Source organism: Microcaecilia unicolor, chromosome 3, assembly GCF_901765095.1.
Source record: "Microcaecilia unicolor chromosome 3, aMicUni1.1, whole genome shotgun sequence".
Taxonomy (NCBI): Eukaryota; Metazoa; Chordata; class Amphibia; order Gymnophiona; family Siphonopidae; genus Microcaecilia; species Microcaecilia unicolor.
Genome location: NC_044033.1, coordinates 307,978,932 through 308,002,246, shown reverse-complemented (window position 1 = coordinate 308,002,246; position 23,315 = coordinate 307,978,932). Strand labels below are relative to the sequence as shown.

Sequence of the window (23,315 nt, the reverse complement as noted above, 5' to 3'; positions counted from 1 at the left end):
TGTGAGATGCACACACCTTCCAGCAAGGTTCTTGCCTGCCAGGCTACTGGGTAGATGTGCCACTAACACACACAGGATCAGTAAGAGGACAGGAGGCCTCCAAGTCATACTGCACCCTAGTAGCTGCAAATTGCAATAATGGATATGTTAAGAGTAGGCAAACCAAAAATATTTGATTGAAAGAGTCATGGTTCTTTACCCAGTCTTAGGGGCACCCCCAGCAATTCATGTTCCAGACTATCCGGATTTCCACCGTCTCCCAAATATGCATATCTATCTCAAGCATATTCATTGTGGCAATCAACTGAAAATCTCTAGGCTCAGATAGGAGTTGGAGAGGATGTATAATGATTTCAGCTACATTACTGAAAGACCTTTCCAACCTCATCATCTGCTATAGTGGAGACCAAATTTGGAACAAAAAAAAAAAAACCTAGCTGCTTTCTAAGAAAATTGCTCTGGTTATAGTTTCTCTGCCACAAGGGGCTTACCATTTAAGCATGCAACAGGACGTTTCTGTGAAACGTCTAAAATTTGAAGCCTATTTTATAAAGACAACATAAGTGCTTATGTATGTTTAATAAAATAGTCTTCTAGAACCAGCCCCAGTCACCCACAGATGCACACATGCTCTGAAAAAAATGTTAATTGGCATGTGCGTACACATATGCCGTAACTACCCCCCGCAGTGTATGTGTGCAGATCTTGTAGACACATGCTTTGTGTGTATGGACTTTTTTTTTTTACTAGAAAAAGCTTTATATCATTACCGCCAGCAATCATATTAAATGGGATGCTCAAGACTAGTCCACTTAACACTGCAGACCTACAGAATCTGTCACCTCCTGGGCTGGATGGCTCAGAGATGTGGCTCTGGATAGTGAGAATTGAGAATGAGAAATGGAGATAAGAGGAAAGTTTTTAGAAATCTCTAGTCCCCACCTTTTGAGACAAATGCACTTTGTGATACTCTTTATAACTGTACTGGTTTTTCCTTCATTGAATGTTGTTTTTTAAGGCAGAGATAACTGTTGCATCTAATGTGTAGTCTGAATTGGTTTGTATACTGTACTGTAGAATTTTTGATGATCATTAAATAAGTATCAATTACTCATCAAACTTACAGCCTTATTGGTTCCATTCCTTCTGTGATCATGTCTACTACGCTTTTCAAGACTAGATCACAATTTTACAGGATTTCAGGTGTGGGATGATGTTTCCAGGCAGTTGTGTGAAAGCATTGCAGATGGTATGAAATACTGTATAAGCCAATCAGATTTGAAAATGCGTGTTAGGTACTTGAGACTGTTCCAGATATGGCTGTGCAGGAGATGAAAATGAGAAGGAAGCAATGGAAAGAAATTTCAGAGCTAACAACTTAGTAGTAAAGTAGATCCAGGCTAAATATTCCTCCTGTGAAAACAGAGAAGTGCAGTATAGTATACTTGGCCTGTATCCAAGGTAAGGGTTCCTATTAGAGAGTTGGACAGAAATCTTACCCGTCCCCGCAAGAATTTAACCCATCCCTGTAAGAATTTAATGGTACATAAAAGAAAATTCCAGTCAGCTCCCTCAGTCTCTCTCTGGATTTGAGCCACAGCACTGTAGGCAAGGAAGGAACGGAAGTTGGAACACTCTGGTGCGCACATGTAAGACTTGTCTCTGATTCATTTGCACTGTGTGCTGAGAGGTCGCCACATACACGCGCCAGTAGGTCAGGTGACATCTGATTCTCATGCCTGTGTCAGAGCTGAGGTCTGTGCACTAGCCTGGTAGCAAAGAGGATTAATAGTAACATAGTAAGTGACAGCAAATAGACCTGAACGGTCCAGCCACTCTGCCAGTAGTCACACTTTATGATCAATTCATCATTAAATCAACGAGTGTGATATATACTTGATTATGGTCTTTCTATCGTGTTTCTGGAACAAAGACCACAGAAGTCTATCTGGCCCCATCCTTATGTTCCAACTACTGGAGTTGCGCTTGAAGCCTACTCCAGTCTATTTGTCTTCTCATTTGTGGGACACAGACCGTAAAAGTCTGTCCAGCACTGTCCTCATGTTCCAGCCACTGAAGTTGCTGTCTAAGCCCTTTCCAGCCCATCCTAAACCAGATTGCCATGTATGAGACAAAGACCATACAAGTCTGACAGGTATCAGCCCTAGTTCATCACAGCCAGAGTCGCCATCTAAGCGTCAGTTGACACATCCACACACATGCAGCCATTTAAGGTTAGGTTTTATATAACTTCCATTTTCTAATTAGAGATCCTCTGTGTTCATCCCACGCCTTTTTGAATTCTATCATCATTTGTGACTACCACCTCCTTAATGGAAGACTTTCCATATTTGTGCTGTTAAAGCAAGGAAGAAGAAGAGGAGGAGAAGACAGCACTCAAATAAATTGGTATTCGGTAGATGAGAGGCCAGTGCAGGTGCAGCTTACACTTCTACGAGAAGACCACAGAACTGCCTCCGTCCCTGCAGGAATCCCACGGGTTCCCGTGCAGCTCTCTAGTTCCTATAACCCAACGTATTCTGCTGCTACTGAATGAGAAAAGTCTACATGCATTTATTTTTTTAGTTTTACAAAGCCTTGAAACATTTAATTCCCTAGGCCAAATTATGGTGATTAGGTATGTAAATTATTTAAGTGGCTGAATATTTGGCATCTGAAGTTGCTGCCAATTTCACCTGTAACCATGTGGTTTGCAGAAGCTAAGCATATAAATATAGGCTCTGATTAAAACGATTAGCCACATTTTCAAACCCAGCTATGGGGACAGCCATTTTGTGTAGCAGTAATGTGACTGGTGGCGTGTTATGTGTCACTTGGGTGGTGTCCAAAAATTAGCATTTCAATCTTTGTTCTTGTGAATGTAAATATCACAGCTGCACTCATTAATAAAATAGTATCTATGTCCAGTGAAGTAAGATAGAAATGTAGAATTGATGACATTGCTTGCTAACAGAATGGCTCTCCCCATGTTAGCTGGAATACTTATTAAAATGTTACAGGAAATATTGAAACCTGCAAACTCTCTTTCACTTTAATTGCCCAGCTGTGTAGCTTGTTCCCTTCTACAGACCCTGTAATTGCTCTCTGAGTGAGTACTGTTCCATTGAAACAGACATTTATATAACCTAATTAAAGAGAAGACCATAGTTTGTATTTTCCAGATATTTATTGCAAGGTGGTAGCTCTTTTTAACAGCAATGACAAATCCAAATAAAAACCAGTTCATTTCATAAATTGCAGTACCAAAACTTTCTAAATAGAAATTCAGTGCATGTAAGAGATTCTCCTTAGCTCTAGGAGGTCCTGAAGTTAAACAAGTAAAAGATTACAACACTAAGTCTAAAGGCAAAGTTGCTTCTGAGCTATGATTCATGGCAGTATTTGAATTCACATCATCAAATCTAACCAGCAAATATGTAAGGGGGGTCTGCTCCTGCGTATAATGACCCTACTAGGACCACCAAGGAGACAGAGCCAGGACCTTGAGGTGGGGGGCTCTGATACTCATGGGCTAGGGAGCAGGGGGGGGGGGGGGGGAATTCACCAGGCCTGGTGCCAGCAAGCTTCTTCCTGCTTGCTTTCGGGTCTGTCCTCTCCTGCATGCCGCCCAGGACCCAGATGATTACATTAACATGATATCGCGTTAATGCAATCATGTGGGTCCCGACTTCCGGCACTGGAGCAGGAGAAGACAGAATGAGGGAGCAGCAAAGCAGTGAGACAAAGGTGGGGTGGGTGCACACACTTACATGTTGGTCTAGTCTTGCCCCAGCAGCCCTGTTGGTGAGAAGGGGTATGGGGGCAGATCAGTGGAATTGGAGGTTTAAAATGCTGCCAAGTGGATACTGAGAAGCTGGATCCTGGTCTGTTAGAGTATGGTAGGCAGATCAGGCGCTGTTAGAGAACATTTGAAACACTCACTGATAGAGATGGTATAGTTATGACATTTAAGCAGCCAGCAAAAGGGGGCTCTGGCTTTGCCTGAAACGCCAGATAGAAAATCTTGACCACGTGAAGGTATAGGACTTTCCCATCCCATCAAGAAAAGTTTCCATGAGAATGTCTTAACTGGGAGTGATAAATTCAAAGAAGCATTGCTGTTCAGTCTCCAGGTTATCAGTTCCAAAGACTGGAGGCTGGGATGCATGAGACGCTTAAGGATGGAAAACCAACTTTGTCAAGGCTCCTGTAGCAATATGATTGCACCCAGTCTGCTTTGCAATTTTTTTTTTTAAGTATTGGGAATGAGAGGCATGGGAGGATAACATACTGAAGGAATCAAATCTGTTCTGTGCATTTTGTGCAAGGTGATTGTCATCTGTCTCAAGCAGTTGAAAGGGAAGTTGGCATTTTCACTGCTATTGAACATGTCTGTTGAGGAGTTCCCCAGAGCTAGACGATAGATTTTAGTATTTGAGGGTCTAATAACCATCCCCGATGTTGAAGGATTCTGCTGAGTTTGTCCATCAAGAGATTTTGCTCCTTGGGAATGTAGGTGATTTGGATGGAGATGCAATCAAGTATCACAAAATTAATAACGTGAACTGCTTCTCTACAAAGGCTTGCTCCCCATCAAAGCAGATAACAGACTAAGGGAAGGAAAAAACAGTGAAGAGGAAAGTATTCAGAGAGAGGATTCAGAGGCCCTATGGGTCCAGTGTGAAAGTACATGCCTCTTCTTCAAGGAATGGAGGAAAATAGATTGAGTGAATGATCAGAATAATCAGTTTATGATATCACATTAGGTTTCTCTATTCCTTCGACAAGGACACTCACCTCTACCTTTTCCAAGATGAGATCAAATTACTTCTCCAACCCAGTGCAATAGAAACTGTACCTCCTCAACAGAGAAACAAGGTGCTGTTTCAGATACTTCCTCATTGTGAAGAAACTGGGGGTTCTGCAACACATTCTGAAATTCAACCTTTTTCTTGAAGATGAAAAACTCAAAATGAACACCCTATTAAACATGCTCTCCAGTTAATCAAGCTTGATTACAGTCACAATATCAGAGGCCAGGAGGGCGTTTAAGGACACAAATAGTGATGCAGGTCCTGGCTGACTATTGGATGGGACCAGCCTAAGATCCAACTGCTATCCCCATCTAATTTAGCCCCCAGTATTCAGTGCCAGTGATGGTCGGTGTCAAAAAATAATGCTGCCTAAAAACCAAAAACCTCAGCTCCTTTGGATTTCCATCTCAGTCAGAACTAGGGTCTGCTGCTAAGAACTTTCATTTATAACCTTTTATCTCTACTCTTATAATCCCAACTCCCCCATCATTGCAGTGATAGCCTAGGGGATCATGCTCCAACACTCCTTTAGAACCTTCCAGTCACAGGCCCTAAATCCTCCAGATGTTGTGAATGCTGCCTCCAGTGCGATGCAGAAAAGTCAAATGGCTTTTCTAAAGGAACTTTCTTTCCCTCACACAATGTCCTCCTCAGGCTTGGGTGGGACTGAATTTCTCCAATCTCAGAAGGTAAGTAGAGTCAGACCCAGCTCATACCTTAATGGGGAAACTGCCCAGGAAGCCCAGATGTTGTGGCCTGCAAAAAGCAATGGCAAAGCTTTGCAGTATTCTGCCAAAAGAAAACTCCCAGGCCCGATAGTGGGTATGTGATGGCCTTACCCTCCATGGGCAGAAAGAGAGGAATACTTAACGTGTGGTATCTCCAGTTCCCGTGCTTTGATTTGCTACCTCACTCATAAAAATTTTAATCCTTCTGGAGCTAGATAAGACTATGTCTTTATTCATCACATTTTCATTATACATGGCCGATCTTGAAATCTCTTTCATGAGACATAAGGATGTTGTGTTGTGTAGGCATGCTGTGCCCATCTACAATATGCTTATGAAAAAATACAAGGATTTCCCAAGCTCATGGTTAGAAGCCTATGGATTTCTTCCAAGTCCTAGTTCTGATATTGTGAAAAACAATAGACCACACCTCAATACGCAGACATTTCCACTAATTATTCAAGAGCAGTCTTCTTCTATCCATGCTTCTCTACCAGCCTGTTTCAATATACCTAAGCTGGAAGAGGCAAGCATGACTACTTCCACATCGAAGGATACGACAACTGCAGTCAAACCCAGAAGCTCTATCACCACACTTAATGACAAATGAAATTGCAAAGGCAAGCAAAACTAGTTTGCTCTTCCATCTTTTACATGCATGTAAATATTTCAAATAGCTTTACAGCTGTAATAAAATGACATCAATACAAACCCACAGGGCACACTGTCTTATGTACTTCAAATACTGAGGCACCAATGGCAGGACACACCCTAAAGTGTTAAAGGCATCTATGGTGTACAGTCATTTGTGGGATGCATCACTATATCCAATATAGAAATAAACAGTAGAAGAGAAGTGCACACACTATTGAGAACAGGGAATTTGTACTCATTTAAAATCACTGTCTAAGACTTTGCCTTCCCATGATTGTGTGGGAAGAATACTTCAAAATACAGCAAAAAAGCACCAAGAGCCTTCAGAAACGGGACACAGTTCCTTTATTTTTCAAAATCAGTATGCCGGTATAGACCCGACATGGGTTGTGTTTCAGCGCACAGCGCCTGCGTTAGGGGTCACATACAATCTATTATAAAATGAATATTGTGACCAAACTTCTTTATGGGATAAAAAGGATTCGATATGCTCAATGAACAGTTACTCCACATAGTAGCAGGGAGTCCCTTCGTTCCTTAGTCTATTTTATAATAGATCATATGTGACCCCTGACGTAGGCGCTGTGCGCTGAAACACAGCCCATGTCGGGTCTATACTGGAATACTGATTTTGAAAAATAAAGGAAGTGTCCTGTTTCTGAAGGCTCTTGGTGCTTTTTTTTGCTGTATTTTGGACTTTTTGTTCTTTGAACCCTCTCTGTACTGTTCCGGAAGAATATTTCAGGCATGGAACAATGAAGAGGAGTTCATGGAGAAACAGGGCTTGGGAGCTGGAGCAAACCACAACCATATATGACATTGGAAAAATGCTCACTTTTGGCCACTAGTAGTGAGAAGTGCTCTACGATACCCAATAGAACATATGCGAGTGAGGTTAAAGGCCATTCACTCTTAATGGAGGGATGTCATATCAGATATGTACTGAGAGATTTCTGGAAGGGGGTTGACAACAAGATGCTTGGTAAGGATCTTCCAGAGGATCCCAAAGTTTATATTTTAGGACTGATACCAATTGATCATCTAGGGAGGAAGGAAGAGATTGAGCTAACTCAGAAATTGCTTATGGAGGACAATCATGGTTGGGTTGGGTCAGGTTTGGGCATGCATAGAAACTTAAGGTTTGCTGTGCTGTGTCAAATCAACAGTATATCGAGCCCACCATCCTGCCTCCCTCAGTGGCTAATTCAGGTCACTAGAAAATACCTGGCAGGTCCAAATGGGGAGATCTGTTCCCTGCTGCTCATTCCCATGGTGTGGGCAGTTTGTTAGAGAAACTCAGTGAGGCACAAGACTTCTCTATGAATGTGCTATTACGTTTGGGTTTTCTTTTGAAAATAAAAAATATGTAGGAAAGGTATTAGATACGTGTAACCATGTAATCACATACCTTTTAAAGCTATTTATTTTAATTTCAAAGCTCCGCCAGTCAAAGAAATCCACTGCCAAAGCAGCCCCCTTTCCTCCTTGTGCTGCCTCAGAAGCGAGGAAGTCAGCGGGGTGAATATGCATGAGATAGATTTACATACCAAGGAGGCAGTGCATGCAGATCAATCCTATGCATATTCATTGTGGATATCCTGAAAACCTGATGGGACTAGGTGTGAGTTGAAAAGCACTGCTCTAGTGTGCCTATTGATTCTCTTATTACCTTCTTGCTGTGGATATACCTAAGAGGGTTTTTTTCTATGTTTTTGTCTCTGAGGCAAGCTTCTTTTCAAAGTCTCTTTTTGCTTTCCTTATCAGTGCTTAGAAACAGAGAAAAATGAAAGCAGATAAAGGCCATATGGCCTATCCCATTTGTCAATCCATGCCATCTACTTTCCCTTTCACTCCCTTACAGATCTTGTGTACTTGTCCCAAGCTTTCTTGAATTCAGTGTTTGTCTTCACCACCTCCACCGGGTGGCAGTTCCATAAATTCACTACCCTTTCTACGAAGAAGTATTTCCTTAGGTTACTTGAGTCTGTCCTCTTTCACCTTCTTCCTATGTCCCTCATTCCAGAGCTTCCTTTCAATTGAAAGAGACTCACCTCCTGTGGATTTATACATCTCTATCATTCCCCCCCTCCTTTATTCCAAAATGTACATATTGAGATCTTTAAGTCTGTCCCTATATGCTTTATGACGAAGACCACTGACCATTTTAGTAGCCACCTTCTTGACCAACTCTATCCTGTTTATCTTTTTAAAGGTGTAGTATCCAGAATTGTACAAGATATTCTAAATGAGGTCTAGCCAGTCTTCTACAGGGAAATTGTTACCTCCTTTTTCCTACTGGCCATTCCTTTTCCTATGCACCCAAGCATCCTTCTTGCTTCTGCCGTCACCTTTTTTTACCTGTTTGGCCAGCTTAAGATCATCACATATGATCACACCCAAGTCCTGCTTCTCTTTCATGCCCAAAGTTCTTCATCCCCTAATCTAGTCTGTTTTTTGCAGCCAAAATGAATGAGCCTGCTTTTTTTAGCATTAAATCTTAGATGTCAAATTCCAGACCATTCTTCAAGCTTCACTAGGTCTGTTCTCATGTTATCCACAGCATCAGGAGTGTCTACCCTATTGCATTTGACTTGACATTCCTTATGCTGTTTCCTATTATTTTCACTTGTCACCTTCTGCACTGAAAAAACAAAGGCCAACAGTGTCTGTTGTTTCAGCCTTTTCAGGTGATTCAATTTGTGTATGCTCAGGAATATAACATTAACACACAGCTTTCTATTAAGTACAATTCCCTATTTCCATTAACGTGCACTCAGCTTTTATTTGCTCTGTTTTGGATATGGTGATAGCATTACACAGGTTCTTTTTATTTACAACATATTTAATACTTTATGTCATTCACTAGTCATAACTTTTTCCTAGTACTCAGACTACCTCTCCATCTTTGATGTCTAAGGCAAGTGCATTAGAAAAGGTTAATTCACTTCCTCTTGTGGCACTGTGTAAAAATATTACTTTGGGAAGGAAATGTTTGATGGAGGGGTCGTTCTCAGTGCACGTGGCTGCTCACCATTTCAGTTACTGGAGAATGACAATTGAAATAAAGAGACCAGGATGTGGCATTTTCCAAAATACTGTGATTTTAAGTAGTAAACTGAGGAACGAAGAAATGGGGAATTCATAGAACAAACCTGAACCTAGTGCTTTGCACAGTAGCTTTTGCCCAGAGAAAACATTTAAATACACCATCTTTCCCTTCCACAAGGAATAGCTTCCAATTCTGCTCTTCAAAACTTTGTAAACAAACTTCCCTGCCAAACACATTTTGAATAAAACATACTGTGGGTGACAGGTACATTTTCTGCAGCAAGACAGGGCTCCAGGCTAGGGATTTTCATGGTGTCAGCAGGTGTTCATGGTGCTGTCATCAGCATCAAGGTTGTTTAGAAGGAAGAGGTCAGTATGACTATTTAACCCCAGATGATACTAAAGAAAATGGGAGAAACAAAAGGCAAAGAGGAGATGATTAGGAATATTGTAACATAATAGAAGTCAGTCCCAGAGAGAGACCCATTGAAAGGTTAGCTGTAACATGCTCACAAAAAGTTTCACCAGGAACTTAAAGATGAATTCTGCATGTAGATTGTTCTTTAGAAGAAAGATGTCTCAGGACAGACATACATACATACATAGACAGATAGGTAGATATCTGTGTATATAATATATAGGGGGATCAAGTTGGCCAACGTTAAGAGGAGTGGAGAAAATTATGCATACATGCAATTCTCTGCAGCACAAGAGAACAAATGGCTCAGGCTGAGTATCACCAGCATGCCAAGTCTCAGGGTATCCCTGAAGCCCTCTGCTCAGTGGTGCACTCCTTCTTTAAACAAAAGAACAATATTTGGTTACTTACACCTTCCACTTCCCAAAACACAGGCAGCGAAAGCTTGGAAAAGAAAGGGATTGCCTCAGAGTGCAAAGCAAAACTCTCACAAGGAATTTAGAGCCTTTTTTGTTCATGCTAACAAAATGCATTTGGAAATACATATACAGAAGTCATGGTTTGAGAGTTATTTATTTATGGCTCTCCAAACCTTCATGGTAACTACTGGAAAACTAAGATTGTGTGTGCAGCTCTTCAGGTCAGTGTTGTAGCTTTCCCATGTTAAGCTGGTAACATGACCACACAGAAATTAAATTCCACTGTTTGTTTAGATTTATTACCTGTCTTTTTGGAAAAATGGCACCCAAGATGGTGTAAGAGTATACTGAATAACAATAAGAGAAACATGGATATAACCCATAGTACATAGAACCTTAAAGGTAGTAATGTTTTTTTTAAATTTAAAAATCTGCACCTACAGTACATAAAGCACAGTGAAAAAGTAGAGTAATCCATGCTACGTACCATACCAGCCAACCCACAGTAGAAAGACCTGTATAAGATTGAACCACTAAATCACTTATCTGTACCCTCCTGCCAGTGAGCCTTCTCAGGATTAGTCTCCACACTCAAACTTACTCCCAGAGGCCCTATGTGTAATTCAAGACTGCCCTCTACTTCAGGAAGCAGGTGAAAGCCTGGCTCTTCTCCCAAGAGACCGACCATCCACTCATTCTCCATTTGAATTAGTTTACTGCACACCCTGCAACTTAGACCAGTTCCTCATATCTTTGTCAATTAAATATATAATTTCCTTTCAGTTGAGCCACCCATTTATCCCAATGACTTTGTACTATCTATTAAGATCATTGTACTGTACAAATAGTACTAGCATTATACGTATGTTAGTTAAAATGTCCTGATGCATGCCTGTTGTTTCATTTGAAATGGGCTGACATCCTTTCTACACTTTCTTTCATGCTGCCTTGTATGGTATCATTTGTACTCTTATCATATTTCTGTTATAGGACTATTCTACTGTACTGTTAAAAATGTTCATATTTCAAACACTGTATCATATTATTCCTACTATTAGGATTCAATTTGCCTGTCTCCAAGTTTATCTCATTGATTGTATTTATGCTTATAGTTGGGCATTTTACTATTGTTATGCCGTTATCAAAATTGTAAGATTCATGTTGGGATGTACACTGCCATAGGTGAATTTCTTCAGAAAGGTAGTAAATCAATCAGTCCCCTGGGCTATGTGAGTTACCATTGAATACTTCCCCAGGTTTAATATGTGTATTAGGAAAATATCAAGGGTATAATCAAAATACTAGCACAGGTTTGAAAGATGTGAGTTAAATCCCACTCAAAATCATTCTTGTAGGGGAAACTATAGGTATCATCTCAGGTTTCAAACTAATACCAGGATGAGTACCTAGGACACCAAGTTGGCAGAACAATCAATTAGAAGTCCACTTGTTTCCTACTTCCTGAAATAAAAACAAAGCGAAGGTACTTAACTGTAGCAGGTATACGCTGACAGCAGCCCTTAAATTCTCATAGATGGGTATCGTGGGTTCTCGTTGCCGGTCCAGAGCTTGTAACAAGCTTAAAAAATAGGTCCTGGAGCGCAAGATGCACTCCATCACACGTGTGAGTGCTTTCCTGTCTGCAAGAGTGCAGGACCAGCAGTACAATATAAAGCATAATATAAAAAGAGACAACGCGAAGGGGAGGTGGGATGGTATGTGAGAACAGAGGGCCTGCTGTTCTCTGAGAATGCCTTCTACAGGAAATACTTTTGCTTTCTCCGAGGAAAAGCAGGCCTATAATTCTCACAGATAGGAATCCTTAGCTAACAGGCTCACCAAAAGAAAAAAAACAGTGGCAAAAAAGTAATTAACCTGAAACTAAATACAAGTGGGTGAGAGTACAGCCTGGAACAGAAGAAAATGGGCCTAGGACTCTAAACCCCAAACAAATTCTGCAGCACTGTCTGCCCGAACCGACTCATGTCAGCTATCCTGCTCAAGACAGTGATGAGATGTGAATGCGTGGACTGAAGACCACATCGCAGCCTTGTAAATTTGTTCAACGGAGACTGACTTCAAGTGGGCTACCGATGCAGCCATGACTCTGACATTGTGAACCCTAATAGGACCCTCAAGGATCAGTCCAGCCTGGGCATAAGTGAAATAATGCAATCTGCCAGCCAATTGAAAATGGTGTGTTTTCCAATGGCAAGCCCCATCTTATTGGGACAAAGAGAAACAAAAAGTTGGGTGGACTGTCTGTAGGGCCTAGTCTGCTCCAAGTAAAAGGCCAATGCTCACTTACAGTTCAAGGTGTGTAGTGCACTTTCGCCAAGATGGCAATCGACTGGTTCAGATGGAACTCTGAGACCTTAGGTAGGAACTTAGGGTGCATGCGGAGGACTACTCTGTTATGATAAAACTTCATATAAGGTACATCCGCCACTAAGGCCTGCTCACTGACTCTGCAAGCTGAAGTAACAGCCACCAAAAATATGACCTTCCAGGTCAAGTACATCAGATGACAGAAATCAAGTGGCTCAAAAGGCGCTTTCATCAGCTGGGTGAAAATGACATTGAGGTCCCATGACACACGTCGCAGTTTGATAGGGGAGCTTTGTCAACAGCAAACCTTTCATGAAGCAAACAACTACAGATGTCCAGAGATGGGCATACCCTCTACACGTTGATGATAAGCACTAATTGCACTGATGTGAACCCTTATGGAGTTGGTCTTCAGACCACCAGACTCAAGACAGGTGCAGAAGGTATTCAAGCAGGGTCTGTGAAGCAGGAAATAGGATCTAGGGCCTTGCCCTCACACCAGACAGCAAACCTCCTCCATTTACAAGAGTAACACCTCTTATTGGAATGTTTTCTGGAAGCCAGCAAGATCCTGGACACACCCTCAGGAAGATGCAAGGAAGCAAATTCTAAGCTCTCAACATCCAGGCGGTGAGGGCCAGAGACCAAAGGTTGGGTTGCAGAAGAGATCCCTTGTTCTGGGTGATGAGGGTCAGAACACACTCCAATCTCCATGGTTCTTCTTCGAATAACGCCAAAAGAAGAGGGAACCAGATCCGCTGGGGCCAGTAGGGAGCAATCAAGTTCATGGCCCCATAGTCTTGCTCGGGTTTCAGCAAAGTCTTCCCAACAAGAGGAATCGGAGGACATGCATACAGAAGTCCTGTCCCCCACTGTAGGAGGAAGGCATCCTACTAGCATCTGTTGTGGGCAAGGAGCCTGGAAGAGAACTGAGGGACTTTGTGATTGGACTGAGTGGCAAAGAGATCCAGCGAGGGGGTGTACCACGCTCAGAAGATCTCACGGGCAACGCCCATGCTGAGGGACCACTCATATGGTTGCATGACCCTGCTCATCTGTCAGCCAGGCTGTTGAATTTTCCTGCCAGTTAAGTGGCCTTGAGGAGCATCCTGTGCTGGTGTACTGAACGCCACATCTGGAGAGCCTCCTGACAGAGGGCATGATCTGGTGTCCCCTTGCTTGTGTAGTACATTGCAACCTGATTATTTGAATGAGTACAATTTGGTTGTTTAGGTGTTCCCTGAAAGCCTTTAGAACACTCCAGATCGCCCGAAGCTCCAGAATATTGATTTGGAGATCTGTTTCCTGGGCTGAACAAGCACCTTGAGTGTGAAGCCTGTCTAAATGAGCTTCCCACCCTAGGCAGGATGCATCCATTGTCAGCACTTTCATGGGCTATGGAATTTGGAATGGGAGTCCCAGAGTCAAATTGGATCGAATTGTCCACAGTAGGGACTAAACTAGCTCTGGTGGAACTTGGATGACTTCCTCTAGGTTCCTCACGGCCTAACACCACTAGGAAGCTAGGGTCCATTGGGCAGTTCTCATGTGAAGCTGTGCCATGTTTGTCACATGAACAGTAGAGGCCAAGTGGCCCAACAACCTCAACACCTGCCGAGCTGCTTGGACACAAGTGGTAAGGGTGACAAGAGCATCTGCCTGCACTACAGTAAGAAAAGCCCAAGCTGCATTTTGACACTGTGACTACTGCAAGACATTTGGTGAAAACCCTGGAAGCCAATGTGAGGCCAAAAGGCAACATGCGATACTAGAAGTGACATGGCTCCAGCTCAAATTGAAGATAGTTCCTGTGAGCTGAAAGTATCAGGATAGGAGTATAAGCATCTTTAAGTCCCAAGAGCATAGCCAATCATTTTCCCAAAGCATGTGAAGGACATTGGCCAGGGAAATTATTCTGAACTGCTCTTTGACCTGGAATTTGTTTAGGTCTAGGATGGGACACATCCCCCCCCCCCCCCACATCCCCCATTTTCTTTTGCACAAGGAAGTACCTGGAATAGAATCCCTTCCCTTCTTCCCCTGGTGGAACGGGTTCAACCGCACAGGCCATGAGAAGGGCAAAGAGTTCCTCTGCAAGTACTGTTTGTGCTGAGAGCTGATGTTTTCTTGGTGGGCAATCTGGTGGTCTCTGAAGCCAATGGATGGTGTAACCGAGATGGACTATTTGAAGAACCTACCGGTCAGGGGTTACAAGGAACCACCTTTCTTGATAAAACTTCAGCCTCGCCCCATCACTTTTGCAGCAGCTATGCTCTGCTGGAGCCAATCAAAAGCTTGCTCCTAGGAGCCGTCTGGGCCTTAGGCGCACACTGTTGATGACAATGAGAGCAGTGAGGCTTGCAAGAAGGGGTGTACTTCTCAACTTGCCAAAAAAACCTCCTAGAGGAGGAGGCAGGTGGAAAGACAGCCGGCAGGAGAATTGTTAGTATCAGTGTGCTTCTTGATGAGGTCAGAGACCTCCACCACCTTCTCTCCAAAAAGATTATCCCCCCCCCCCCCCACCACCACCACCACCACCACCACTTGGCACTGCCAATCTCTGCTGGATCACCAGGTCCAAGTCAGAGATATGCAGCCATAAGAGTCTGTGCATTGTTATACTCCAGGCAGAGATCCTAGAGGCCACATCAAAAGTGTCATAGGTATCTCTGGCTAAGAACTTATGACATGCTTTCTGCTGCTTGACCAGCTGGCAAACAGAGTCAGCCTCCTCCAGTGACAAAGAGTCTGCTAAATCACACATACTGCACACGAAAGACCGCAAGTACAGGCTCATGTAGAGCTGGTACAATTGGATATAGGAGATAAGCATGGAGGCATGATACATCTTCTGCCAAAAGAATCTAGAGTTCTAGTTTCTCTGGCAGGGGGTGCTGAAGCACAGTCCATAGAACTCCTGGCCCTTTTGAACGTGGATTCCACCACCAAGGAATGAGGTGGCAACTGGGGCCTATCAAACCCAGGAGAAGAATGAATCCAGTACATGGTGTCAATCTTCTTGGGGAGGACTGGGACCAACAGAGGGGTACTTCACTTGAACGTCCCATAAGATCTCCTGAAGCAGGACCATTACAGCCTTTCTAGGAGAGTTGTAGTCCAGGACCTCAAACACCTTAGCCCTGGGCTCGTCCTCCACTTCCAAAGGAATCGGGATGGAAGCCACCATCTCCTTTACAAAAGAGAAGGAAAGGCTCTCAGGTGGAGACTTCCTATTTTCCTGTGGAGGGGAGGGATCAGATAGGATGTCATAGGACTCCCTCCAATGAGAAGTAACATCTTTAACATCAGCAAAATTCGCCCTTTCCTCTCTGAGCACACCACCCGTACTCTCGTCCACGCTCTCATTACCTCTCGCCTTGACTACTGCAACCTACTCCTTACTGGCCTCCCACTTAGCCATCTATCCCCCCTTCAATTTGTTCAGAACTCTGCTGCACGTCTTATATTCCGCCTGAACCGATATACTTATATCACCCCTCTTCTCAGGTCACTTCACTGGCTTCCAATCAGATACCGCATACAGTTCAAGCTTCTCCTTCTTACCTACAAATGCACTCAGTCTGCAGCCCCTCATTACCTCTCTACCCTCATTTCCCCTTACGTTCCCGCCCGTAACCTCCGCTCACAGGACAAATCCCTCCTCTCAGTACCCTTCTCCACCACCGCCAACTCCAGGCTCCGCTCATTCTGCCTCGCCTCACCCTATGCTTGGAATAAACTGCCTGAGCCCTTACGCCAAGCCCCCTCCCTACCCATCTTCAAATCCTTGCTCAAAGCCCACCTCTTCAATGTTGCTTTCGGCACCTAACCTCTATACCTTTCAGGAAATCTAGACTGCCCCTATTTGACTGACTGTACATTTGGTCCTTTAGATTGTAAGCTCCTTTGAGCAGGGACTGTCCTTCTATGTTAAATTGTACAGCGTTGCGTAACCCTAGTAGCGCTTTAGAAATGTCAAGTAGTAGTAGTAGTAGAAGTACCGTGGATCCTCTTCTGAGTCCCATGAGCGCTCCTCATTGGTGTCAGCCTTGTGGGAAGGCTAAGACCAAGCCCGTCTTGATGTAGAGGTACTATGACAGGGGCGTCGAGGTGTCAGCTCTAGTCTTGACTCCAGCAAAAGCTTCCTCCACATAGAACTCACTGCAGGCCAATGGCCATGCGGAACTGTAGCAAGAGGTACGGTTGGCGCAAGCACTCAAGACACTGGTGCACTCTGTAAGCACCATGCCAAAAGCTCAGGGAGCAAGGCCTAGAAGCGCTCATTGAGGGCCGATATCAGGAAAGGCTGGGGTGCCAGTGTAGAAGCAGGCTGATGAATTTGTGGGGTCGTGTGTGCAGACCCATGTATCAGCACCTACTGTATAGAGAGGGAGCGGTGCTCCCGATGCGAACGCTTCTCAGGGACTGGTGAAATCCTCAGTGCCCCAGAGTTGCTGGCACCATGCATCAAGGGGGATCAATGCTGATGCTTTTTCCGATGCCTGGCATCAATGCTCCCCGGTGCCTTGCATAGTAGCTGGCATTAAGGCAGGTGGAGACCCATTTAATGCATGGTCACTCCCAGTGTGCAAGGGATTTGAAGCCATATGGACTGACACACCCGATGCAACACCTGATGACAATGACCTGGCTCAAAAAATCTTTTCTCTGAGCCTCTCTTCTTCATACGAAGACACAGAATACATACAAAGACAGAGAATACAGTTTGCAGGGGTATGATCTGGCACCGAACACGGCAGACACCAAGAATGGGTGTCCTTGTCAGAGGATCCTGTTGCACCAAGTGCAGTGCTTAAAGCCATTGGGAACCTTCTATGACATGAAAGGAAAAACAGCCATGGACAAATCAAATGACTCAATGGTGCTAAACAAAAGGAAGAGCACCCAAAAAAAAAAGGGGGAAAAAACCTGATCAGAACTGTATAATTATACTACAGCAAGAGGCCCTCACTGGATGCCCACCGGAAGGGTGGAAGGCCAGATTTTAGGACTCAGGCTGTAAAAATACCAGCTAGGTTTAAAAATCTATGACTGGCTGAGCAAGGACTTTGAGATTTACTGAACGCAGGTCTAAACACAGCCTAGTGAACAAGTTAAAAACAAATAAAACTTAGAAAAAAGCAAAACTAATCTAAAATAATATATGGGGAAGGATAAAATAAGGTAAACCCCGAAGAGGTATTTAAAAAAAAATAAGACACAAAAAGACCAACCGAACCAGCTGTGAGAAGTGGATAGACACATCCTCTGCAGAAAAAAAAACAGAATTGCTAGTCCCACATTCTTACAGCGGGGTGGGTGGGCACTTGTGCATGCACAATGCAGCGCATCTCACATTCAAGGACCTATTTTTAAAGCTTGTTATAAGCTCCGCACCGGCAATGCAGACCCGTGTTACCCATCTGTGAGAATTATAGGCCTGCTCGTCCTCGGAGAATTCCAGGTTAGGTGTAGTTCTACTGGCCAGGAGCTGCTCGGGCTGCAAGAGTCCACTACTAGGATTTCTTTCAGGAGTGGAGTGATAAGGCAGGTTTCCTTAAGAGGACCTTAGGTAGTAATTTTGTAGGATACTTATGTCTGAGTAGCAAAGAGATGTCTTTATAAAATAGGCTCCTAGATTCTGCACCATAGTTGGTGTAAATTGTGCATGTACTCTATATGTGTTCCTGTACATACATTTTAACTCTGCCTCTGCTCTGCCCAAATTACACCCCATGGGCATCACACACTGCACAAATAAACAATTATTTTGTAAAAGGCCTTTTCTACATATCAGCTGATGAAAAATATTTACAAAATGACACCCTAGAGGCCTTAATAGAATATTAAAAAGCCAGTCTGTTTCTCCAATATGCTGGTCCATTGCCTCTTTGGGCCTTAAAACCCAGAGTATTTGAAATTTGCCCCTATAGGCACACTGGCATGTTTAGATTTTACACAACAATGGTGATAACGTGTAGTCCTACCATTTCTGGATTAAATGAAAGTGGTGCAAAACTCATTATTATTCTAATGTGACAGACCAAGGTTATTTCATCCAGTGAACCAAGTGTGGCTAGTAAGGTATTATTTCCATTAACTTTTTCCTACCCCTTCTCTCCTCCCCCCCCCCCCCCCCCCCCAAAAAAAAAAAAAAAGAGACTATGTTTAAAGAGTTCAAGAAGATAATTGCAGTGGTGGAGTCATGTCATGGTGACTGAACATTTCGATTGGCTGGGTGGCTTTTTCCATCGCTTCTATCCTGCTGTTAGGGCTTTGCAGCGCCCTATTGTGCTCAGTAACAGTCAGTTCCTTCTACAAATCCCCACCTTTGGAAGTACATTACAATGTAAGTTCTCTAAGGCAGGAGCCTTCTATTACCTGCATACCAGCATGAGTTGTGATAATTGCATTCTATACATCTGCACTGCTAGAAGTACAACTTTCACAGGACAGGTAGACAATGGATAAATATTGCTGCTTTCAAATGAAACTTGTGACTCCAGACAAGTCAGCAACACCAAAATTACTTAACATGGGCTGAGTGATGTCATCAAACTAGAATCACAGTTATCTACAACCAAGCTCTTTAACACCTTCCTCTGTAGGACTGCCATTTTAAATATTTGGGATAGATGCTAGTTTATTTTTAAATGTCACTCACAGCAAATATTTAGCCACAAGAAATTTGGAGAAAGATATTTTACAGGAACATGTACCCTATCAAAATACAGGGTAAGTTGGTTCCTGGAAACATCAACTAGTTTCAGCTAAATGCACTACGGTATGCATGTAGACTTGTTACAGTAACTAGTTACTTTTCAAAACTGATAACCCTGACCATGAGTAAGGATTTTTTTTGAATTTGGCACTTGGTATATTTATTGCACTGACCCATATTATTTGCACATCTGCTTAGCGTTGGAACATGTTGTTCCTTTAAAAAAAAAAAAAAAAAAAAAATTCAAATCTTTGGGCAGTGTATCTGCTTCATTTTCAGTGAAGAGCTACAGCTGTGACATTGCACATCTCTGTTAACACAAGCTCACAGCTAATCAGTGTCAAGTTAAACATGCAAATAGGATGACAGAGAGGATTTCTCAAGTCTATTTTCCTAACTATGTTAATCTGCTGTATGTCTTTTTGCTGCTCTCAACAGTTCAGTTGCTGTCTGCAAGGTTTTAACAAAGAGGGAGAATGGAGCCTGGGTCTAAAACTTGATGGCTTTGACTATTACAAGGTAATTACAGATACAGTGTAGATTTCTTTTGCTATTTGTCTCTGAATTACAATGTAAAGAACACTGTTTGGTAATGAGAAGATAGGTTAAGAGAAGATCTGAGATCTATTGTGTCCAATCTATTGGTTATTTAACTATTAAATGTGCATGAGATATGGGAATGATATGATGTCATTTGACATTTTGAAACCTGGACAGGTTGAGTGTTGCTCTGAAATAATGACAGCTAAAGTATTAAATCCATTAAAGAAGAGTGCATATTCAAGCTCCAGTACATCATGTAGGACTCTGTGATATTACTACATGTACCACAAAATAAGTGTCACAAGATAACCTCACAAAACCACTTAAAAGTTGGCTTTATTGAATAATCCAAGTATCATGTCATCAAATAAATCACAAACTACATTTAAACATTGTGCGATTCATTTGTCTCATTCATGTTCCAGTACTATTTTAATTTGTACAGAATTATCAACAGGCTTAAGGGGCTGTAATAGAGTTAGCAGAGAACCCTAGTCTTTTAGTAACAGTGGCTCACGTATGAAAATGAGCTCTTTAGTTCCCTAGCCTACAGTGGCTCTCCTAAACTCAGTTTTCTAGTAAGAACCATAACTTGTTTTAGCCTGTGTCCCTTGAAAAGGGGAGTGAGGCTCAGGATGTTTCTCGGGCATCCAAAAATTATAGCTGACAGTTACAGAGCAGACTGATTTTCCCCATAAATGGGTGCACTTGGAGTTACCGTAAATGATTGTGAATAACTTATGTGACTAAGAGCTCATTTCTGTATAGTTGCTTAGCAGAACATCATTTCGAGTACACACATTTTTTTTTAAACTATAGGGTGGTAGGAAATAACAAAACAAAAGCCCTGGCTTCTAAGGAGTGCAAACAAACCTGGGTTTTTAGTTCAGTGAACCAGAGTTTCCATAAAATTTGAATCCTCCTTATGGAAATCTCTCATGGACCATAATTACAGGTGTTCAAGGGTTAAAGCTTAATTCTTGTCCCAGAACACCTACCACAGCCAGCATCTGCCTTAAGTACTGCCAGCTTAAACCCTTCCTCTTCCCTCACTTGTGCAGATCATTATTTTTCCAATCCCTGTCTGGGCCAGCAGTGTGAGGACAGTCAACTGTGTGCAGACTAGTGCAAAAAGTCCATTTTCACCTTTCTAGTAGGTTCTCAATCACAGCACATGTCTGATTTTATGTATCATATTTTCAAGGAGACTACTGAGGAAAACCTTCTAAATGTAGAAATCTCTGTACATTTCATCTGAGCTCATAACCATTTTTATTCAGATGACAATCACGAGTATGCACTGCCAATGTATAGATTTTGAGGAAACTACAACAGCCATCTGAAAAAAAAAAAAAACCTTTCCTGGAAGACCTTCCCCAAATGGATGAGTATTCATGAAATGACCTGACTCCCCGGGTTTGTTTCGGGGGGGGGGGGGGGGGGGGGGGCAGAAAGAGATCTATGTGCACTGCCTTGCCCACAGGCAAAATAGTCCCTAACAAATGAAAAAAAACAAAACAAAATTGAACATTTTCTTATTCTTATCCTGGACCTATATTTATAAGGAACACTGTCAGTGCAATAGAAAATCACATAGTCAAAGGCCTGGTTTAGAATTTGTTTTTAATTCCTAAAGTACATTTACAATTTTCTTGTAAAGAAATCACTCATCCTAAAGTTCAAAAGCCATAATTCCAATTGATTTTATGCCCGATATTTTGTAGATTATGACAGAGTTCTAAAATGTATGAAAAAGGAAGTTTGTGCCCTTTTCTGGACCAAATCATCAAGGACTTATCTCAGCATATAAAAAAAATAATACAATCCAGGAGTACAGTGAAAAACATCAGTATCCTGTTCTTTGATTGTTACATCATTGTGCACACGTACATAGCAGCAGCAAGAAACCAAAATGACACTGGTACCCCTAGTGAGCCAGAGGCTATATTACTATCTTTAAACTGCTCCTCTGGTGGAAAAAAGAGCAGCAACAGCAGATTCAGACATATTTTGAAGAACTATTGACAATAGCTCCTGCAAAGCACCTTTTGTTTTTTTTTAATACAAATATGAGCTGTAAGGCTCATTTAGGAAAGCCAGAGGTCTCATTTTTACAAATTAAAATATAAACAAAGGCCTTGGGAGAGATGTCAATTATTGATGCAGAGACATAAGTCAGAAGTTCATTATAAGAAAAGTGATACATTTAGTTGTATCTATGCCTCATCTTGCACAGCATACATGTTCATTTCACTGTAATAACTTAGATTAGGTATCACTACTATTAGGTCAATTACAGATTATTAAGAAACATATGACGGAGGGAGAAGGGGAACAAAGGGTACATAGGTGGCTCACCCAAGCCTCTTCTTAAGAAATCCAGCAGTTGCTAACTGGGAAATCAGGTAACCTAAAAGGTTATTTCTCATATAAAAATGGAAGAGTTCCATTTCCATTTTTATATGGGAAATAACCTTTTAGGTTATCTGATTTCTGAAAGTGTTAAGGGACTCTTGAACAATCAAATCACAAATTGGGGACGGCAGAGGCAGAAATAACTCTCTCTGTTCCATCCTGCTAACAGACCTCGTTCCTAAATCCTAGGTGTATAATACTTCTGATTTCCAGAGCATTGTGAGAATAAGGTGCATAATAACACAGTTCCAGGGCCTAAGACTCCCAGTGCTGGTGCAGGGTGATGAAGTCCTTTATGCCACCACTACCCACTGTAACTCATCTACATTTACCTTTAAATGACAACATGACATCATACATTAACACCTTTTCCTTCTGTTGCTCTTACAAAACTTCAACATTAACAATCTGAAGAGAGGGATGGTAAATACATTTAGCGCAGGAATTAATACAACAGGAACACAGATTACAATGCAAAACAGATCCTCTCTCTCTTCTCTCATAAGTATCTTTATATACACACACATGGTCACACCACAAGTTATTTAAAGCAAGAAAATGAACAATTACATGGTGATGAGTTCAAGTTCATGCAATCATGAGCACAACGCCAAACAAAAGCCAATTCTTTTGCAGAACATACATGAAATATTTCCTGAGGACATGCACCATGCTCTCCTCATTTGGGTGAACTAAGGCTTTGTTTTGGGGCACTGTCGTTAAATGTCAGTGAATGCCATCCACATATATGCTTTCTTCTGAAAATAAAAGTTAAGCAGTAGCCAGTGGTTTAGCTACATAACTCACTATATGGTCAAAGCTAAGCATTTAAAATTTGAGCAGGATTTGGGGGGTATTCTAAGGGCTGGGTCAAAACTTACACTGCTAGTAGAAATATTCAGCCCCTACCTGTAAAAATTAAATGTTTAAATCCACATAACATTATACCTCCATGTTCAGCAATTTGAATATCTTTAGGATTACTGAAAATCCACAAACTTTAGACAGATAACATATCCATATAAATTTATGCAGTGGCCTTACCACTGAATATAGGGCTCAGTTTTTTTGTCAGGCCAAAAGTTTAGAGTACAGACCAAGGCCTAGACTCTGACAATGCATGAATATTTTAAAATAAAATGCTCAACTTTAAAGATTCTGGGATTTGTGGGGCTGCCCCAGTGGCAGTGCTGTACATGATGTGGGAAATCTAAGTCTGATTCCTAA

The 23,315-nt window shown here is 42.2% G+C and overlaps 1 protein-coding gene across 3 annotated transcripts in view; it reads right to left on the bottom strand.

Annotated features, from left to right (window-relative positions):
- Nucleotides 1–8,746: 8,746 nt before the first annotated feature.
- SLC11A2 (solute carrier family 11 member 2) overlaps nt 8,747–23,315 on the bottom strand; it is a 319,640-nt gene continuing 305,071 nt past the window's right edge. For all 3 annotated transcript variants that reach the window (XM_030198289.1, XM_030198288.1, XM_030198291.1), the window contains one exon: nt 8,747–9,643. In XM_030198289.1, the coding sequence (XP_030054149.1) occupies nt 9,560–9,643 (84 nt within the window). In that variant the 3' untranslated portion in view covers nt 8,747–9,559. The remainder of the gene's footprint in view (nt 9,644–23,315) is intronic.